This window comes from Oxyura jamaicensis, chromosome 15 (genome assembly GCF_011077185.1).
Source record: "Oxyura jamaicensis isolate SHBP4307 breed ruddy duck chromosome 15, BPBGC_Ojam_1.0, whole genome shotgun sequence".
Classification (NCBI taxonomy): Eukaryota; Metazoa; Chordata; class Aves; order Anseriformes; family Anatidae; genus Oxyura; species Oxyura jamaicensis.
This window is the reverse complement of record NC_048907.1, coordinates 11,114,536-11,135,906: the sequence shown is the minus strand read 5'-3', so window position 1 is coordinate 11,135,906 and position 21,371 is coordinate 11,114,536. Positions and strand designations below refer to the sequence as shown.

Here is a 21,371-nt window from a genome sequence, read left to right as displayed (position 1 = left end):
AAAAAAAAAAAAAAAAAAAAAAAAAAAAAAAAAAAAAAAAAGTGGGATGAAATAATTTTTTGAAGTGCTGCTCACAGCAAGGCTGGAGAACCTGCATGGTGACATGCTGGTGACAGGGCAGAAATAGCAACTGTTGCTGGGTTTTTGCTAGACCCTTTCTGAACACCACCCCCATTTTTAGAGACACTAAGGCCCATACAAAGCAAAGCACTTTCTTAGAGTGTGCCTGCCTTCTTTAAAGAATCACATTTGCAGGAGAAAGAATGATCTTGACACCTTTTTTTTTCATGTTTTTATGTTTTTGCAAAGGTGGTATTTTTGCATTTCAAACTTTTCTCTGTAATGCTGAAGAGTTTTTTGTTGTTGTTGTTTGTTTGTTTTTTTCTTCACCTCTCACAAAAGCTCAGAAAATCCCACAAACAGGTGTTTACTGTGACTTCAGGAGCTTGGGGCCTTAAAAATCCCAAGCATACAATGATCAGTCCATATAGCTTGAGAATTAAGACGAATTAATGGGACATTCAACTGTTTAAAAACAGATGTATGCTTAAGTGTCTTATTACAGATCAGTTGCATGCACTATCTAGTAACCCTGGTGCAAAACTAGGAGCAGAGAATTCTTGAATATTAATTGCTATTCTCTTCATTTAGTGAGAAACAGCCTGACAGCATTGTCCTGGGAGCTCCGCAGAGACTGAGCCGACGTGGATGAGTTTCATTAAGCTTACAGCTCTAGGTAGAGTACTGATGGAAAGGTGGATTTGCCCCAGTGACCGTATTTCTCAAGAAAAATGGACATAACATACATCGGTGTGACACAGAAATGCCTTTCCTCTCCTGATAGAAATAAGCACATCACTGAGCAGTGCTGTCTCCTGATGGTGTGGCTGCAAGCCACCAGTTCCAAATAAGAGTAAGTACAGTTCCTGAGTCTGTTCAGGGTTTATTTTTGCCTAAACACAAAATGCAAAGGTCAGGACGGAGAGCCTAATCTGTTACAGCAGTCAGCACCTGGAGTACTTCAGCTGAATCCTGTGGAATTATTCCAAACTTACATAAGTATAGTTGAGACCTGTCCTACAGTGTAACATCCCCACCCCAGATCTAAATCTTCTACCTGGGAGCAGCACATATTGATGTTATTTCACCTGAGGTTTTGGGTTGTGGATTTTATTTTATTTTTTTATTTTTTTGATCAACAAGGAGAAAATTATGGAGAGCATCTTCTCCTATTACAGATACTCATTACTACACGTTGTCTTTCTGTCTCATTCCTAATACTATTAAATGCAGAACCTAATTATCCCCATTTATAAATAACTTTCTTCATCCTATCTCTATCCAACAATGTTTTGGCAGGCATCCTCAGCAGGAGATTTGAAATTATGTCCCTGCCAAAAGCTATTGCTACTGATGAATCACAGCACACACACAATTAAAAAGCTGTGGTTCTTATTATACATATCTACACACATACATGTATACATAAATTGTATATGTGTGTGTGTGTAGTGATGTGGAAATTCTGTACAGTATTTGCCAAACATATCCCAGTGTCAGAAGTGGCCACCTGGCTTCAAACTAAGTCAGTTTCTGAATGTCTTTGCTAGCTAAGACTTACAATAGGGTGCCAAAGATATCCCCTGTCTCTGCTGATATGGGCTAAACAAGACATTAAGCAGCCCATCGAGGATCCTGTATATTGTTAGCCCTCTCTCACATATGACTGGACAGGCTCTCTTCACACGATGGGATGTATATGCCGCTCACATGGCCAGGTGTTCAACCCACCACGGCAGGATCAGCCATTTCTCCCCGGCACGTGCTCAGTTCCAAGCAGTCATTAAGACTTTGGGGAGCAAGCTGGGCTCACTCCAAATAAATTATTGTGGTGGTTGTGTTTTGTCTGTAAATCAGGCAAAATGGCCTGGTGGCTTTTTCTCCCTCCCAGATGATGTTACTTAGCTCACTTGATCAAATTTCTGCTAATGTATTCAGAAAATCCTTGGGGTTTTAAGAGACCCTCAGGTGAAAATCAGCCCTCTGCATGGAGCTAGTCCAACCAGTATATCAATTTATCAAAGGCCTAAGTCGTAGGACTGAAGTGATGAATTTGTTCTTGAGCACGTAATTAGGCAGTCATGGAGCACCCAGGGAACTAGGCTTCAAAAATAAACATCAACCTCGACTAAAGAGAGCACCGCTTTCACAGCCTCTGCAGGAGATTGCTAGGAACAACAGCAGAATTAATGCTGCGCTAATACCTTTGCTACTTTTCTCATCCAGTGATACTGTTTTCACAACATCCTGTGGCAATTTAATCTATTTTTGTCAAAATCGTCAGCCTTGTGTTTCCATTCTGCTTTTTGGTGATTTATTGTAGTGCTCACTATTTCTTATGCTGAGGGAAACAGAGAATACTCATTCCTTGTTCACTTCCTACACGGCATTCATAACTTTACATCATTTAAACCAACTTATTTCAAGAGAGAGTTCTTGATGGGAGGAGTTTCAGAGAGAAACTCTTTGAATTGTTTTTCTATTCTGATTTCCCACTAGCATGTTACTGTTATAACCTGGTGTCACTTACCAGAGACTTTGCTTCAACAAGAAAGAATGTATGAAAACTACTTAAAAATGGTTTAATTAGCTAAAATAATTGTTGCTATTAGTAGAAATTTAGGCAGCACACTTTAAAAAATATTAGCAAAATCTACATACATCAGCCATTGCTGCAGCTATAGCTGAAATACACAGTACACATTTTATGCAAGTTTTTTGAATCTGGATTTCAGATCCTGTGCAAGCTTATATATCTGCAAAATGAATAGTAATAAGCAATTTACTGTAACTTCAGATTTAATTTATATTTTGTAACAAAATTATGTCCTATAAAACATAACTTTCAGCTGCAAACTGGCCTAGAAAGTTACAAATGTTGTCTCCATGCCAACTCCAACAACTTGGGAGGGGAATTACTTTTACAGAGCATCTTTCTGTTTTTGTTTTGTTTTGTTTTGTTTTGATGGTTCAGTTGACAGGCACATGGCATTGTGAGACTGGTTGCTGCTTAAAATAATAATAATAATCTAATTATACTAAAAGCATCCCTCAAAGATAAATACAGAGCAATTTGGAATTGTCAAAAACTAACGGCTATCCTGTGAGGACAGAGCTCCATTTGAACTTCTTCCTGCCAGCTGGCCTTCTGTCCCCAGTGAAACGTGTTAAAGGGCTCTGAAGATTTATGCTGTTACTCTGCCTTATACCCCTGCCCTTGTCTAGGCCCTGCCTACATTATAACCTTCTTACATTCTGAAACCTAACAATGGAAATCCACCTGGAGCAGGAAGAAGAGACCTATGTACTTAACACCACGCTGCCTTACCCTGCCCATCTGTGATGATAGCAACTGGAGGAGGTATTTCTTGCCAGCAATAAACGCAGCTACTCTTCGTTCTCTTTTGACACTGTCTATTCCCCTTCAAGTTAGCTGAAGATATTATTTTCCCTTTTTCATTACCTCTTTTTTTTTCTCCTTTTTTGACCTAAGCCAAGGACTGTGAAAAAGCCCTCTGAAGCTCCACACCTCTGCCACGAGACGGTGTCCATGCAGTCATCCAAAAGCCTCTACCAAGCAATGCCCTGTTGCCAACTGCTTTCAGATCTGTCCCCAGAATCAAAAAGGCAAGTCATTTAGCAACTTAAATTCAGAGGATCTCAACTTCTGTGTCATACTGGGATATCAGCTGCTGAGCGTGACGTGACTTTCCCAAGGTGACAGAGTGAGTCAGTGACACAGCTGCAAACACAAACTGTCACTGGTTCCTAGGTCTGCCTCATCCCTGCCATGTGCAGATACCACAGAAGAGCTCACCACTTAAACTGCCTGCTGTTTGAGCTAGGAGGAAGCAGAGACACACTGTACCTAGAAAGACAGAAAAACACTTTGCAGGTCTCTTCCTCAGGTGAGCAAAGCATTTCTGAGTGCACAAGTTGTCTGATGACTCCATCCAAGGGCAGGATGCTCAGGTTCCTTCTGGTCACGAGCCCATCATTTGGAAATCTCTGTGGATATGTGTATATATATATAAATAAAGCAAAAAAAAAAAAAAAAAAGGGGGGGGGGAGGGATAGCACACCCCAAGTCTTTTGTACCCTAAAGGATTCTCTACATCATTTGTGGCACAGTACTGAAATGAAGTTCTGCAGCACCCAGGGCTCTAGATATGTATAAAAAGAGTCTGTAAAGATACCTGATTCTTGTAGATATAACAAAAGAAAAAAAGGTTTCAAAAATAAATGAAAAGTAAAATAGTCATAAAGAACATTTTTATAAATTCTGAATTAAAAAAGAGGGAGAAACACAGTAAACTATCATGGTATATTTTCTTATAAGGTTTTACATGTTTTGAAAAACATAGCCATTCTCTGCTTTAATATAAGTGAAAATAAATATATTTGATTTGCATTTACAGTTAAATAAACTCCTGCTATTTTTATTTTCACATGCATACATCTAACTTCCCAACTCCTTAGAGCAGGGTGTGCTTTCCTGTGTAAAAAATCCCAATGATTAATGACTTTTAACCCTTTCCTGCCCCTCATACTAGAAAGGGATTATTGACTAAAAGACCATACTAGCAAAGACACTATTTTTTGCACCAACAGGCAATGTTATTCCTTCTTTAATAATCTTCAAGTGCTACAAATACAGTGCTGTAGGTAAATAATAAATGTATTTCTGTGCAATAAAATAGATACAAGAAAGACAAAAAATAATGAGAGTTTTCTCATGGTGACCTTTTTGAGGTCACTCCCAACCTACAGCTGTTTTACTGGATGTCTGCTCAGTAATTTTAATTATTATTTATGTGAACAACTATCCCAATAAGCAGGCATGGAAAAGTTGAATTGCTTGAGGCAACCAGGCATGTGGTCTCTTGGAATGAGGATAGTGCTGTGCGTGTATTATGAAGAGGGTTTGGATTATGAGGAGATATGCAGGAGGTCAAAGAAGGGATCAAGGCAGAAATTTCTATCATATCTTTACTAAAACAGCCTTTCAAAGTCAGTGCAAAAGACCAAGACTACTGTTAGCAACACCCATCACACAAACACACACAAACTTCCTCTCCAGGAATGTGACCTGAAACGATACTTTCATTTGAGGTTAAATATGCCCCCAAACTACCCTAATGCTCCTGGCTGCCTGTGGGATGCATCTGCTTGGCTCCAGCCACATGGCTGATTGCAGAATGATAGGATTTGAGCCTCTCACAGACAGTCACAACACTTTTGTGTGGCCAAGAAGTCACATCCCCATCTGACACGGAGCGAGGAGGCACAGGAAGATGTACAAGTCTAGCAGTACTTTGTAGTGGAGGCAGTGCCAAACTGGCTGATGCCCATTCCTGTGCCTTAATTTTAGACCATGTTTCCAACTGAACATCTAACTGGTATGTCTCTTACTGCAAATCACAGCTTAACACTGGAAAACTGCCAACAAGATAGCAGTGCAAAGCATGTGCCTCTTGATACAGAAGATTGTGGCCAACAACACAGCAGTTCATCTGCATGGTGTCATAGTGAGTCTGAAAAATTAGTCATAACCAACACCTATTTATAAGTACTTACTTCCTTGTTTTTACATCTATTATTTTAGACATCTTTCAGTGAGAAATGAGGGCTGATCCTGAGGCCAGATGGATTCCTAACACTCTGGCTGCAAAAATAGGATCATGCTGTTACTCACTGAATTTCACTAGACACTGCAGCTTCTACAAGGTGAGTTCTTCCTAAGAAAAAATAGCATTGGTTTGTATTTATTAAAAACACACACACATACATACACACACACACAGAAAAACCTTTTACCATCTTTTCAAATGACTGTACAGGAAAAAAAAAAAAAAAATCTGAATACTGTAAAACTGTGTTCCTGCTAAACCACCTGCACCCAGGACTAGAACCAGATTACAATGCCATTTTATGAACTTTCATAGTTATCTCTCATCCAAAGATCCCCACGTGCTCTGCACTTACATAGCTGAAAGAGGCTTTTGAAACATATGCTCTGTGGTAGGTGTGCTTTGCAAATGACACACAGAATCCATCCACCTCATATCCATTCAAGCTGTGGATGCAGGAAGAAACCACTGCCTAGCAGCCACTTACCAGCACGCTGTGTGAAAGGACAAGCCAGAAGGAAGAAGAGTACCACTTCGGTGCTCCACTAGTACACCCTAATTCCCTCTTGCTGGCTGCTACTCAAAAGATCCTACATGAAGACTATTTAACAAGGCTCTGTGTAGTAGGGAGAGAGGCTGCTTTAAAAATCAAGTTGTCCAAAAAATGGGACATTTATGAAATTCCACTTTACCCATAGTTTCTTGCTGGGGAAAAGCAGCTAGAGACTTGAAGTCCTATTGTCAATGAACTGTAGTGGTGAGCTAAATCCCATGGATACCACTCCTAATGACAAATTGAGCATAACAAAGCTCCACTAACATTAACAGAAAAACTATCATAGATTTTACAGAAGCTAAGATTTCAGCGTGAGCAAGGCATAGCATTCATGAGCTTAATGTGTTACTGTGCCACTATGAAAATAAGAATTCTCATTTTAGGTATTCATCTCAAGTATTCAAAGGTTGTGATTTTGGTGTGAGAGTCCTACATTGACCCTACTCCTGACTGTGTGTAATGACATGATTTGTTGAACACAAACTCATGGGCATCCTTTGGTTCCAAACAGTGCTTCATTTGTATGGAAGGCTACATTTTCCCTTAAAGAGTTCTAGGCATTGCCCTTTCCCCACCTAGTTCCCCAGAGAGAACTGGCGGAGGAGCTGGCCAAGCCGCTTTCCATCATTTATCGGCAGTCCTGGCTATCGGGGGAGGTCCCACTTGACTGGCAGCTAGCAAACGTGACGCCCATCTACAAGAAGGGCCGGAGGGTAGACCCAGGGAACTATAGGCCTGTTAGTTTAACATCAGTGGCAGGGAAGCTCATGGAGCAGATTATCTTGGGTGTCATCATGTGGCACTTGCAGGGCAAGCAGGCGATCAGGCCCAGCCAGCATGGGTTTATGAAGGGCAGGTCCTGCTTGACGAACCTGATCTCCTTCTATGACAAGGTGACACACCTAGTGGATGAGGGAAAGGCTGTGGATGTGGTCTACCTTGACTTCAGTAAGGCATTTGACACCGTTCCCCACAGCATTCTCCTCAGGAAACTGGCTGCTCTTGGCTTGGACTGGCGTACACTTCGTTGGGTTAAGAGCTGGCTGGATGGCCGGGCCCAGAGAGTTGTGGTGAATGGAGTCAAATCCAGTTGGAGGCTGGTCACTGGTGGAGTCCCCCAGGGCTCAGTACTGGGGCCAGTCCTCTTCAACATCTTAATTGATGATCTGGACGAGGGGATCAAGTGCGCCCTCAGCAAGTTTGCAGACGACACCAAGTTAGGTGCGTGTGTCGATCTGCTCGAGGGTAGGAAGGCTCTGCAGGAGGATCTGGAGAGGCTGGACTGATGGGCCGAGGCCAACGGTATGAAGTTCAACAAGGCCAAGTGCCAGGTCCTGCACCTGGGGCACAACAACCCCAATCAGAGCTACAGGCTGGAAAGCTGCCTGGCAGAGAAGGACCTGGGAGTAGTGGTTGACAGTCGGCTGAATATGAGCCAGCAGTGTGCTCAGGCGGCCAAGAAGGCCAGCAGCATCCTGGCTTGCATAAGAAACAGCATGGCCAGCAGGTCCAGGGAAGTGATTGTCCCCCTGTACTCGGCTCTGGTGAGGCCGCACCTCGAGTACTGTGTTCAGTTTTGGGCCCCTCGCTACAAGAAGGACATGGAGGTGCTTGAGCGAGTCCAGAGAAGGGCTACGAAGCTGGTGAGGGGTCTGGAGAACAAGTCTTACAAGGAGCGGCTGAGGGAGCTGGGACTGTTCAGCCTGGAGAAGAGGAGGCTCAGGGGCGACCTTATTGCACTCTACAGGTACCTAAAAGGAGGCTGTAGCAAGGTGGGGGTTGGTCTGTTCTCCCACGTGCCTGGTGACAGGACGAGGGGGAATGGGCTAAAGTTGCGCCAGGGGAGGTTTAGGTTGGATGTTGGGAAGAACTTCTTTACCGAAAGGGTTGTTAGTCACTGGAATAGGCTGCCCAGGGAAGTGGTTGAGTCACCATCCCTGGGGTCTTGAAAAGACCTTTAGATGTAGAGCTTGGTGATATAGTGTAGTGGAGGACTTGTTTGTGTTAGGTTGGAGGTTGGACTCGGTGATCTTGAAGGTCTCTTCCAACCTAGACTATTCTGTGATTCTGTAATCAGACAAATCCTCCCCATCATTTGTCTCAGTTACTACTGACTTCAGTGGAAGGGTGTCACACACAGAGACAATGCTCAAACACATCCTTGAAAATCTTCTTTATACCCAATAATGGGGAAATAGATTGATAGTACAAACCCTGCATGGAGGCTAGGAGTTTAAAGGTGTGAAATAAACTGCATGATAGAGTGTATGGACCTTATGGATTTTACATGGCAGATACCTTGTAGTTTGCTGAAGGTAAGGCTTTTGAATTACTTCAATACAACTGCAAGAGTCATGTTGTGCACTTCTGGCCGTATAATTTGATAAAGCTGCCCTGTGCCCAAGAATGCAGGAATGGCTACTTAGTAAGTTCTAGGTAGGCAGAATGTCTTAACACAGTCTGGAAATACTGGTAAAGCTCAGAATTGCCCACACTGATGGTATGCTGTCCATCTCAGGCCAGGTATTTCTTAGATCCAATACCATATGGATAGGACATGCCAATCCTTTACATTCCTTGCAAATAAATGGTCACACTACTGCCTGAAATGCCACAGAGAAGATGCATGTCTAAAAGGCAAACTGGATGGCAACATAGCATGAAATAGTTTGTAAGAAAAAGGAAACATGAATAAACTTCCTTACAATCATGAGATGAGAGAGTCTCTTCTGCAGAAGCCACTTTTCTCTCTCTCTACATGTCTGAAGCTTTACAAAAGTCCTCATGCTGTACCTAACTTGGGTCAAGAATATTGCATGCCTGTTGGGAGAAAGAAAAAAACAAACACTTGGAAAAAGCAATCAGTTTGCCCATTCGAAAGAATTGGTGGATCAGTGCCAGTGGGGCTGAAGGATTCTTGCTGTTACAGCCAAGAGCTGGGATTCTCAAGGCCCCTTGTTTGAGCAATTTCTAACATATCATCTAAGCTCTCAGCTTCCCCTGGAAGACAGCCCGTCCCCTCCTCCTGCACCTCTCTTTTATAGGTCTGAGCACTGGGGTATTCTCAGGGATCCCTCAGAAGTTCCCATGGACAGCTCCAACTCCAGGAATGCTCTGAGTCACCACCTGCTGCTGAAACAGCCTCGTGGCAGGTATTTGACAGGTGCAGCATAGAAATACAGCATTTGTTGCAGCAGGTCAGGCCACCAGGGTCTTCAGGTCCAATAACCACACTCATACGTGGCTTCAGGAGAAATGATGCTTAAGAAAAAGGGAAATTCATGAGACAAGGCGCAATGGGAGGGTGTAGGTATGAAAATAAGGGCACAGCGCCAAAGTGAAGGGAAAGTTCTTTGATACATTCTCCACTTTCTCCATCACTGCTTTCTCTTCCCTGAATAGCTGTAAAACAGTGGGTCTACCTACCAGTCTTCCATGGCATGGAACATAACCACTGGCAGAAACACTGTTTCCAGTCTGTTTTATTTGCTAATGTTTTAATAAGTATTTTTGGTTTTGTATTTTGCTGCTGATACAACCATTTCTTTTTCTATCAACACAGATCAGTTCCATTTAAAATACACCAGATCGGGACACCTGTAACTAGTTTTACTTGAATATATGTACACAGTTATGTATACATTATATACATATAGGCATTATATATACATATATATATACACATATATATAAGGCACTGTAAAATGTACCATCACTCTTCTAGGACTGTTTTTAATCTGTGGAAGTAGATCATATTTCTTCATATAATTTGAAATGTCTAACCAAGATATTTTAAAAATGTTTCAGGGTTATACAGATATCAGCTGTGAAATAAACCTTACTTTAAAATTCAAGTTATTGTGACAAGATGAACAAAACTTATTTTGACAGTAACTCTAATCCATTTATTATATAACTGCTCCTCTCTTAAAAGATATATTCACCTGTATAAATAGTTTCCTTTGTCTCTCCTTATTACGTTCCAAAATGTGAACTGAAACTTGTCCTGCAGAATAAAAAATAACAATAATGGAGAACTGCATATCAACTTGGGTAATTTATCCACTACTTAGAGAGAGGAAAGCCAAGATCTCTGTAAGCCAAGATGTCTGTAAATAAAATGTACTAAAACAGATCATGACCTTATATAAATCTGTTTGATTTAGCCAGTGTCAATGGAGCCTGGTAATTAAGTTTCTGGTCATGTAATAAAGTAACCTCTGCCATGTGAAGACACTACAGCACACAAGTATGACTGGCATTTATAATGAACATGTTTGAATGGAACCTCGCTCGATATAATCAGCCTATATATGCAAATTACAACATCAGAAATCCTGAAGCAGCTGCCATTAGGAGGGTTTGGCAACTGTGCAAATTATAAGCCAGTCTTGCAGATCAAATGAACATATTTTTCAAAGAATAGAAACAAATGGATAGATGAAGACAGAGAGTTATACATCTTTAGGATGCATAAATCCAGACATCCTGGACAGAACATTTCAACAAACATATAACATTTTTTCCACAGTACTCTGTAGCAACTATTCCCAGTTGTGCTGGAGCACAGGATTCCTATTAACCCCCACAACTTGATCAAAAAGCACTACAAAACCCTTCATTTAGTGTTGTTCCACGAACCACTTACTGTGGCCTCACAAGCACGATCCATGGGTCACAAGCAGGAGGCACTCTTTCAAAGCAAAATTTTCTACTCTACTGAAAGCACCTTGAAAATGAGACTTCACCTGCAATCACTTCATTTAATGTTTTGACACCTGTGGGTTCTGCACTGGAACCGGCGTGTCCAGCTGTACTGTTTCAGTTCACGTTTTGCACAAGGGGATATGAAAAGGGGCAGCACCCAATGAACCAACTCAGCAATTTCAGGCATAACGCACCAGGGAAACCGGACACTTTAAAATACTGAAGTGACTCAAAGGTTTAAAAAATATATATGTATTACGAGAGCCACAAAAAAGGTTACAGACAGAGCTCCACAAAGCCTGCACGGATACATTCCAACAATTCAAGGTGGCAGAACAGGTGAGATACAGACCATAAAAACGGTTCGACATGAACTTTCCAGACTGTCAGAGACAGCAACCTTGACCTCGTCTTTCCCACATAAAAATTAAAATAAAAATTGAATATATATATATATATATCTAGTCTGGACCACAGATATAGTCCAAAGAAAACCACATTGCATTTCCACATTAGGCTTATAGGAGAACAGGCATTATCTGAGGAACGTCCGCTGTAACGCCCACGAGGTGATTATCTTAGGCCAGGTTGACATGACATTACACTTGGTTAGCAATTTCGGAACAGCAACACAACACAGTTCATTTGCTGCACATAGCTACTAACACAGCTCTGTGCAGCCCTTTGAGCTGACTTTAACCAAACTATGTAATTACACTTGTTTTGTTTTAATTTAAAAAGAAAATGCAAATGTAAGATATTTGGGCAGTTCCCACTATCACCTTTCTTCAAAATTCAAGATTTGAGGACTTCTTTAATGTACTTGTGTACAGACACATCTTTCAGACTGTATTAATGATCTTCAGGAAAACTTGCCACCCTGAAGCATTTTCCCTTGTTCACTTCAGGTTATGTCTGCATCCAGTTTTGACATAGGGGGCCAAATGCTGGTTATATATCAGTGCAGTATTTGGCCCAAAGTTTCAAAGTCTTTGCTATTCAGACTTTCCTATGAGGTCAACAAACAAAGCAGTAAAAAAAGAAAATATTAAGGCTTCAAGTAAAAATATTTCCTTTCTCTCCCACCCATGTAGTAAGTTACATTTAATTTCATAATACTCAATATATTATACAATTAAAGATACAGAGATCCAACTTTTCAAGGCAGATTGTACTACAATGAAAACCTGGAGGCTAAATGGGAGTTTATGAACAGGGAATGAATGGCTAATAAAATGTGATATGCAATGAAAATTGATGCATAAACTAAACAAAAACTATTGCTGTTCTTATAAAAAGTAATACAATCCACAGCTAAAAATAAAAACATGTTGAAAAGTTTTAAGACTTCTGAAACATGAAATAAACATGAAAAAATCAAGAAGCTACTTTATAACATGTGTTAACTTGTGCTGGATTTTCATGGCTGATCCCCACCTACTGTAAATTAGCATCACTTAAACTCAATTCAGCGGAGCCGCACCAATTTATACCACCTGAAGATTTGGCCTGTAGTATCTGTAAAACTGAGTATCTCAGCAGAATAAAAACTCTGCTGCTAACCTGTAAACTGTTTGAAGAACTATGCTTTAACATGGGCTGGATTCTGCTCCAAAATTAGATGTACTAAGTAGGTCCCCAGTCCTGCAATAGGAGCTGTGGAAGCAGACACTTACATTTTTGAGAAAACAGCTGTAGGTTCAGTGCCTTGGGTGGAAATGAGGCTGGATTTGCTGCATGCAATCTCCTGTTAACAGTTCTGCTTAGATTATTCTTTCAGAAGATTTGAATAATTTACTCCAGGCTATGTGCACTGAGTTATATACAAACCTCAAAAGGAAAAAAAAAAAAAAAAAAAAAAAAAAAAGACTTTGGTACCATTGTAAACCTATTACTGTATCAGATGTGTCTCAACTGTGGCCAGAACTACTCACAAAATATATAATCCTTACATTTGAACCTGTAATGACACAGTGCATTCATTCTTTCCTCCCTTGCCCCTTGTGAACTATTTCAAAAATAACCCTGGATATTAGTGCTTTATACACACAATACTGTGTTTAGTCTTGCCGAGAAATTCTTCTCTCATGAACTAATGTAGTTAACTTCAAAGGCTGTTTGGCCCTTCAAGTTCCTCAGTAGCTTTTTCTTTTATAAATGTAGGAGAAAAATGATTAAAGTGAAGCATCACTGGGATGCAAATCTCAAATATTACATTGGTACAGACTTTCAGCCTTGCTTGCATGAATTTCATGTACATATTCAAAAATACATGATAAAATGTGCCCTTGTCTAGATCACTAACCCAAATTCTGTGTCACTCATCCCCTCCTTCTGAGCGCTTACAAGAGGCATATGTGATACTTTAAAAACAGATAAGTCTTGTGTTATTCTACGCACCAGAGTGAATTCCAGCACTTGAGGAAGTACTGCACCTTCCTGAGGAGTTAACATCAGGGCAGAGTTGCAGATTAGTAACAGTTAAGGATGGAAGAAATCTATAAGGCCATTTGGTCTAGCCCCCTGCCCCTGCAGGTTCTCCTCTTACAGAATTTCTCTAACAACTTGTCTGAATATGGTTCGACTCTGAAATAGGTAGTCTCCAGTACTCTGCCTTGGAAGACTATTCTACTGCTCCTTCCCTGTTACCTTTTCTCCTCCCTCTAAATGCAGACTAATTGGTAACCAGTGACAACCCTTTGATTTCTATGATTTACCTTTGGTTTTATATTTTTTAACTAATACTTGTAAAATTAACATATTCAATTTCCACTTCATTGCTTAGCCAGTGACATTTTTTAGCCCTTTAAATCTCCTCAACAGCCAGCCTGTCCAGTCTTTTAATATATATTGCTCCCTCTGTACCTGATACAGATTGCCAGCATCTTTCCGGCACTGTGTGACTCCAACTAAAGGCAATATTCTACACGCCAGTGAACAAATCTGCACAGAAGGACTATTGCTTCTCTGCTCTGTAATGTTCCCATAGTAGGCATTTAAAATATCACCAAGGCCATAAAATGCACACTGATTTCTAGTTCACTGTCTCATAACTGGCCTATTTCAGCCACATCACTTTGTAGATTTCTCCCTTCAGACAACATCAAGCTTCACACATAGAGATAATTAACTTTCTTATGTTCTCTTCAATCTTCCTCTCCAAAAAGTATGTGATACAAAAGGAACATATAGTAAGCATGTATTGCAGTGGATGTCAAGATTTATCAAATCAAAAGATAAATTTTAACCAGGCAAAACTAAGGTCAACATTTGCCTTCTGGAATAATTAATCTTGACATACATGAAATCAAGTACAATGTTATCAATGCACTCTGAATTGCTACCAGATATCTGGAGAGTTCTCCATTATAGTCAAGGACTGCAAAGGGCTTAGTGCCTAGAAACAAATATCCTGAATAACAACCAAATTAGCTCTCCAGTCAAAACTATTCACCAGGAGAACCAGGTGGAAAGTCAAGGTTTCATATGCTGACTGGCTCAGTGATAAATTTTTACTGACTTTGGCAACAGTCACTCAGTATATTCTTAATTGCACACATGATCTGGCTATTTAGCATTGGTCCAGACCTCAGTACTTTTGACAGTAAGTAAATGGGAAGGAAAAGGACATAAGGAAAGAAGAAGGAAAAAAAAAATGTCCCAAAATTAGTTATCAGAGTCCTGATATCTTTGACAAAAATAATGTAACTCTTTCTTGTTGTTTTTTTTTTTTTGTTTGTTTTATAGTAAAGTTGTCTTTAAATCCAGAAAGTAAATGTAGTTTTCTCGAGACAGGAAAAGGAAACCTTAGAATGTTAAATAGATTTGATAGATATTATTTTAAAAAGTTGTTCCCAAGGGGAAAGAAAACTCAAAAACCAAACATAAAAATCCTTTGTCTAACAGTATTGAAGACCAGAGAGAATGTGCTAGTCATTAGGCAGACAGCAAATTTATATCCTTTAGACTTCTGCTTGGCTCAGTTACACACACTGTAAATTCAACAGATCGCGATAACCCTGCTGCAGGATTACACAGAGGGCACCAGGGCAAGGCAGTAAACCATGTTATTGCCTAGATCCAACAGGTAATAAGGAGGGTGCAGGGAAAGCAGCTGACGACTGTTTAAAACATGTTCCCATCCAAACACTTCCTTTCTTATCCACTTGGTTTTGTTTCTGAGTCAGAGGAGCCTTTAAAAAACAGAGGGAGCAAGAGGTGAGAGTGGAAGATCCTTACTGGTGTTGCGGTCCTTTTCGATGAGGAACAAACACACGGGCGCACACACACAATTTCACACACGGGGAGGCACATTGCAGACAGTGAGAAGCTGTTGCTATCTTTTTTCCTGCACCCAGCCATGATCGGGGAGCAGAGAGGCTTTTAAAGATGAGACGGCATTCATTGCCCAGGGTGCCCCTGCCCTGCTCCTGCCCAGAAGGAGGAACCTGACCTGCAGTTCTTGGGAGATGCAGAGCAGTTCTCATACACGCAGACTGCCCAGCGCAGGGAGCCTGCTTTCCTTCTCAGTAGGAAAACAGCAGCTGGGCCTCTGATTCCTGCTGAACACACCACCGGCCATAAGAAGCAGGAAGGGGCATGGATAAAACTAAATGATCCTGGACATTTCACTTGTTCACTGCACAACTGGTACACAATGGGTTTGTTGGACAGACGCAAGATGGTGTTAGCACTCTCTTGCATGAACAAAATCCGCTCTGTGGTTGTGGTGTTAGGTGGTAGCCAGTTCCCGTCCGTTAGGTTAATGAAGAGTCTGATGGACTGTACAATTTTATTCCCTCAAGAATAAGGCTGCAGCTGGTTTTTGGCCAAAAGACAGAGATGAAAACAGAACAAACCCAAAACAAGAAAAGGAGAGTGGCCGACTGCTGCTGCTCCTTCTTTGTTGTTATTTGAGTCTTCACAGTGCTCCTAGCTTCATGGCTGGCTGAGTGGATGGCTCTTTATTTTTATTTAATTTTTATTTTACACTGAAATTTCATAGGTCGTTCCACCAACTCCAGACACCTTCTTAACATTTGAGTGTCTAGCAGGGCTGACAGGTGTCCCCTGGGAACTTGACGTTGAACCCAACCTGGATATTCCTTTTGGCTGTCCATTTATTTTACTGTGAGGTGTCTTCAACTGCATGTCATCCCTGCATCAAAAGAAATATCAAAAGATGCAGTGTTAGTTACTGAAGTATGATAATGGAATGGTTTCATTGAGGATGGTATCCCTGTTTCACCGAGTCCCACTCATGCAAAAATATTAAAGCATGGAAACAATCTGGTTGAAGCCAGCAACTTGATGAAAAGCCACTGAAATGAGAGAATTTCTTTGCTCATTAGCTTAGCGGACCAGACCCCAGTAATATTTGCTCATTTGTTCATTTAACCACTTGCTTAAATACTTTGTTGAACCAAACTAATTGCACAAGCATCTGCAGGAGGGTATAACTGTCTTCACTGCTGACTTTAATCCAAACTGTGTCTTTCTTACAGTTAGAAATAGAATAATCAGAGAAAAAAAACACTTCCCAGTTAAATATTCAAAGTTAAAATTATGTTGCTTATCTCTGAAAGACAGGAAAATTGAAATGAAGATCTAAATGACAGAAGATACAAACTGAATCAAGTCAGGAAGCACACTAGGATGCCAGAATTAAAGACCATATTCCTGATGGACTCTTTAAAATAATTTCATTTCTTAAGACATACTGCCAGGGTGTACAGACAAAATGGCTTTTCTCAAAAGATCTTTTAAATCTAGACTATTACACTAAAACTTAGTGTGCCTCATCTCCAAGATTCACCAAGCAACAGGATAAAAGCCTACCAAAGACCTTGTGTATGTTCTGGAAGTGCCAGAACAACTAGGATCTGCTGTATTCTCATGTCTTCCTCCTGCACAGTGAATGTTTGTCTGCTTGGGTTTGGCTCACTCTGAAAAACTTTAAGACTGGCTCATGTCAGTAGCAGTGACCTGGGACTGAAATGCCTTCCAGAAGGGGGTATTTCCTGCCTGCCTGCAAACCAAAATGTGCTAGGTTTACAAAGCAGAGAGTCCTTGTGGCAGGTTTACTTCACTAGGTAAAAAAGACAAATGTATTGAGCTATTTAATCTAGATACTCAACTTGATTTAAAAACTTCCATAAAAAAGATCCTCTTCATTGGTATCAAATGTCTGCAACTTTCTTTAACATCTAATGGGATCTGTAGCTATTTTAATTGCTAGAGCACTTCTGCCAGACTTTGTGTTTTTCGTTATTTCAAAGAGATGAACTGGAGTAAATTTACAGGCGCTACATTTTAAACAAACTCAGTGTAAAAGCAGTGTGACCAACAAGCTGACACAGCATAAGAAACAGAGACTGAGAAAATGCAATGAGCTTTTCATATTAGCATCTTTCCTAGAGCAGCAGCTGACGTGTCCTCTGTCAAACAGAGGGCAGAGAGACAAGAGAAAGTCCACAGGTCTTCTTTTACTGAAATAAACTAATTTCTTTAATGCATGTGAGGAGGGGAGAATAGCTGCCTGCCTGCCCAGTGTTAGCTCTTCCACTAGTAGACAAATCATTTCAATAAATACAATTCACTTGGAAACACTGGGGAAAAACTTGCTGGCACTAAACTCTGGGAGAACTACAATAATGGTTGTCCCACATTTCAATAACTTTCCCTAAAATGTTGGATAATGCAGGAGTGAGAAACTGGGAACCTTAACTAGACAACAGCATAGTGCAGTAATTGCCAGGTGCAAAGAAAACCTAAATATTTTTGATTAGCCCTCCAGGCCTCACTTGGCTGAAATACTGCAACCTCAGCTGGATCACGTGGTGCTTTTCAGACTTTCCTTTCCAAGGTCTCCAGAAGGAAGAGTGCATGGAGAACCTGCAGCTGAAGATCTTGCTCAGACACCACTTTGCTCCCCATTTTATTACAGTAAGGAAGAAGACCAAAAGATGGCCTCTGCTTTTATCACCAGTTCTGTATTATGGGGCACTCAGCACAGCTAAATACGCAGCTCTCTATGACAAGAACAGTTCCCAGGACTTGCCTCAGCCACCGTGTCCCTTAGTGTAGGGTACACTCACATGTACCATGATCCTACCTTTGCTTCTGTGTCCAGGCAATGGCTGGGTCCAGCCTCTGTTTAGGCTGCAAACTGAAACAGCTCCACCCTTTTGCGTGTAACAGGAGGGATAATTTGCCCTGTTTTTTGCAAATAATTATCCAGTTCATCTAAGACATTAAACCACTATGATTTTTACAACTTAACCTTCAGTCCAAGTTACAACAAATGTGCAAACGTTTTGTCATGATGTGGTTGCTCTGTGTTGTCACAGAACTGAAGAGCACCCACAAATGTCCCACCCTCACTGGCCTACAGTGAACATGTAACCTGGGCCATGCCGCCAAGGAAATGTCTGTGCTCAGTTCAAGCAGGCTCTCATTGCTAGGCAGCTCCGAAAGCAGTACGTACCTTTGTGCTCCCACTGATTGCACCTCTGTAATTTCCACAGTGTTTACAAACGAGACAGCTTTCGGGCCTCCATAAGAGGGTGACCTAGGCATCCCTGTGGGGGACGATGGGACCTGGTGGCCTGGTGATTTGTAGGAGCCATTGCTCACCCTGCCCTGTAGTGCTTGATGGGACTGGACATTGTTATTGGCTAAATCAGCTTGAAGAGAGGTTGTGGAAGTCCTTGGTGCTCTTGTCATTGCACTTGAGAGTGAAGACACTGAGGACTGCAGTATAGGGTTCCTTGTGCTAAAACTGGTAGCAGCCATCAGATTGTCTCTAGATCCGTATCTCATCGCCATGCTGCGTGGGTCTTCAGAGAGGGTGCTGACTTGCTGAAGGCTGTAAGAGCTAGGGGTGTCATAGACACCTGAGTCTGCAAACACTGAATCAGGGTGTGAGTGGAGGAGCTTTTCCCTCTCTTCCATCTCCTTCCTCTCCTGGATGGATGCCATAATGGTTTTGGAAAGGTTGTCATAGCGGACTGGAGAGGGGTCTCGCTGATGTGGAGCTGGGCCCCCCAGCACTGGGCTGAAGCTCTGAGGTGGCTGGCGTTGCAGCTCGCTCCCCCGTAGATGGCACATTTTGGCTGATAAATATGGTGAGTGGTACCCGACAGAGCTGACTGCAGAATGGGCAATGCACTTCCTCCCCGAGGGCGACATGGGGTTTAGCAAACTGTCATATGAAAGACTCCCATTTCTGTTTGACAGAGAATTGGGAGAAAAGATGCTTTTGTAAGGGGTAGAAGTCGCCCCTTCAGACTTTATTGGATGAAGGGGCACTTTGTCTGTCCCTCTCCTCCCAGCAGACTTCAGGCTCAGGGATCGTGAATTGATGGCAAAGGAATCTATCTGGAGTGGGGAAGACTGATAGGTCTTGTGAAGGGAGCTCTTTCGGTAGCTGGGGATGTCCAGGCTTGGTTCAGACTGGTAGTCAAGGCTTCCGCCATCCTCTTCTATCAGAGCCCCTTGACTGTGTCCCTCCTGCATGGTGATCTAAAACAGAGGTGAGTATGAGAAACAGAAGACTGTAATGCATATGTACAGGTTTGCTCTCCATGGGAGTGCACAGGACAAAAAACCAAACAAACATGGATGTCTTCTTGCAGACTCGCAGCCTAGCTATGACAGAGGTTCATTATAAGGAATCTCCTAACTCCTGCTCAGCACCTCAGATAAGCACCTCAGAAGCAAGGAGTCAGTCACAGTAAGCGTTAAATAATATTGACTAATAAGTAAATCAATACACAGACACAATGAGAGGACTTCTAAACTGAAACCCTGTTAAGGTAAATCAGATTGTAATCAGATAATACTGCCCTTGGAAAAGCACTTTGCTTCAAGTTTTCTAGAAATAGCTCGTGAGCTGAGGGATGTCTGCTTTTGAGTGCTGAGTCAGTCATATCTTAGGTTTCATTTCAACACACTGGGGACCAGCACACTCTTATCTACTTTACTCAGAGCTATGATGTTCAATAATTCTGAATTTCAGGTCATAGGTCTTCAAAATTAAGCACCTGAGATTAATTAAAGCAGAAAGGCTCCTTCCCATGATTTAGACAACAAAGTGAAGCAATCTTCTCTTTTTTACTGCCTGTGGAGGAGAGATTAGCAACCTCAGAGAAGGAAACATAGGCCATAACTTATTTACTTGCACTGAAAACAGATAGAACTTCCCTTTGTTTTCACTCTGTGAAAGATTGCTTGCAGTTCTGTTCACTTAAAAGGCCATTCTGTGCTAAGCAAATAATTTTTGCTTGTTCTTTAAGGAAGGGTTTGCCATAATGCATACTAAATTGGCTGCACTGTCTCTACAGAGAATGATTATCAGCCACATATTTAAGCAGAAATGCAGACAATGCACTTTGTTCTTTATCTATTTTTAAAGGCAAATTAACAAAATAGCATAACTTGCAAAAATCTGTTTTATTCCAAATTTTTCTTAATTTTTTGGTCTTTAACCTAGAAGATAGGGAAATATGTAAAACAGCTCACTGTCTTCTAGAGCATGGTGCTAAATTTGGCCTTCTCTGGAAAAAGGAGACCAAGTGACAGCCTGTAAAGGAGGAGGAAAAAGAAATGATGTAGCTTGTAAGTGTATTTGTGCTACTTATCCTTGTGATCCAATCCCTCTTACCTAACAGCTTTCACTGCTCAAAAGCAGAGTTACATTGACAGGCTGAAGAACTGATAGAGAAGAGACAACATGATATTCCTCACACAAACTACTCTCTTTCTCTCTGTATGTTATACTTAGATATGGCTTGGCACACAAATACATGTAATCCTCTCAGATTGCCAAGTAAGCTCATTTTTATGATATTCCCACTTGACTACTAGAAAGTTGTGACTACTTGAAAATTGTACAAGTCTACAAAGCTCTTTGAATGTACACCAGTCAGCCTCTAGTAACAGCACCTTTTTGGGCTGAGATTGAAACAGCAACCCTCAGAGTGAAGACGCTGTACTCCATTCTCAATTTGTAACATCATCCTGTCTCCTGGCTTAATCAGAACCTATCCTGGATCTATATTGCATCTATGTGTGCTTAGAGCATCTTCACTGGTGTATATAGATTTGGATGCATACTGAAAGCTATATCAGTGATTTTCAAATTACTCTTCTGTGGTCCTGGAGGGGGAACTTGCAACATGTTCATTAGGAATAAGTGAAAAAAACAAGCCTATTATCAGTGAGTTTAGTTTTGTACTCTTCTTCCAAAATAAACACTGTGAACTGTTTCAAAATTTCTAAGACAAAGAGAAAACAGGCAACATTCATGCCAAGGAAAAGGCTCTCTGAGTGTCTGGACCTCGGATTTCTTGATAGGAAGAAAAGAAGTGAAGTGCTGGAAGTTTTTTTTCCCTCAATATATAATGCAAACACTCTTG

General features: G+C 41.2%; 1 protein-coding gene across 3 annotated transcripts in view; it reads right to left on the bottom strand.

Annotated features, from left to right (window-relative positions):
- Positions 1-9,714: 9,714 nt before the first annotated feature.
- The window catches only part of ZDHHC8 (zinc finger DHHC-type palmitoyltransferase 8), a 114,230-nt gene continuing 102,573 nt past the window's right edge, over positions 9,715-21,371 (bottom strand). For 2 of the 3 annotated variants that reach the window (XM_035340931.1, XM_035340932.1), the window contains 2 exons: positions 18,440-19,476; positions 9,715-16,111 (listed from right to left, as the gene is read on the bottom strand). In XM_035340931.1, the coding sequence (XP_035196822.1) occupies positions 15,940-16,111; positions 18,440-19,476 (1,209 nt within the window). In that variant the 3' untranslated portion in view covers positions 9,715-15,939. The remainder of the gene's footprint in view (positions 16,112-18,439; positions 19,477-21,371) is intronic. The other variant, XM_035340933.1, reaches the window with a different exon arrangement.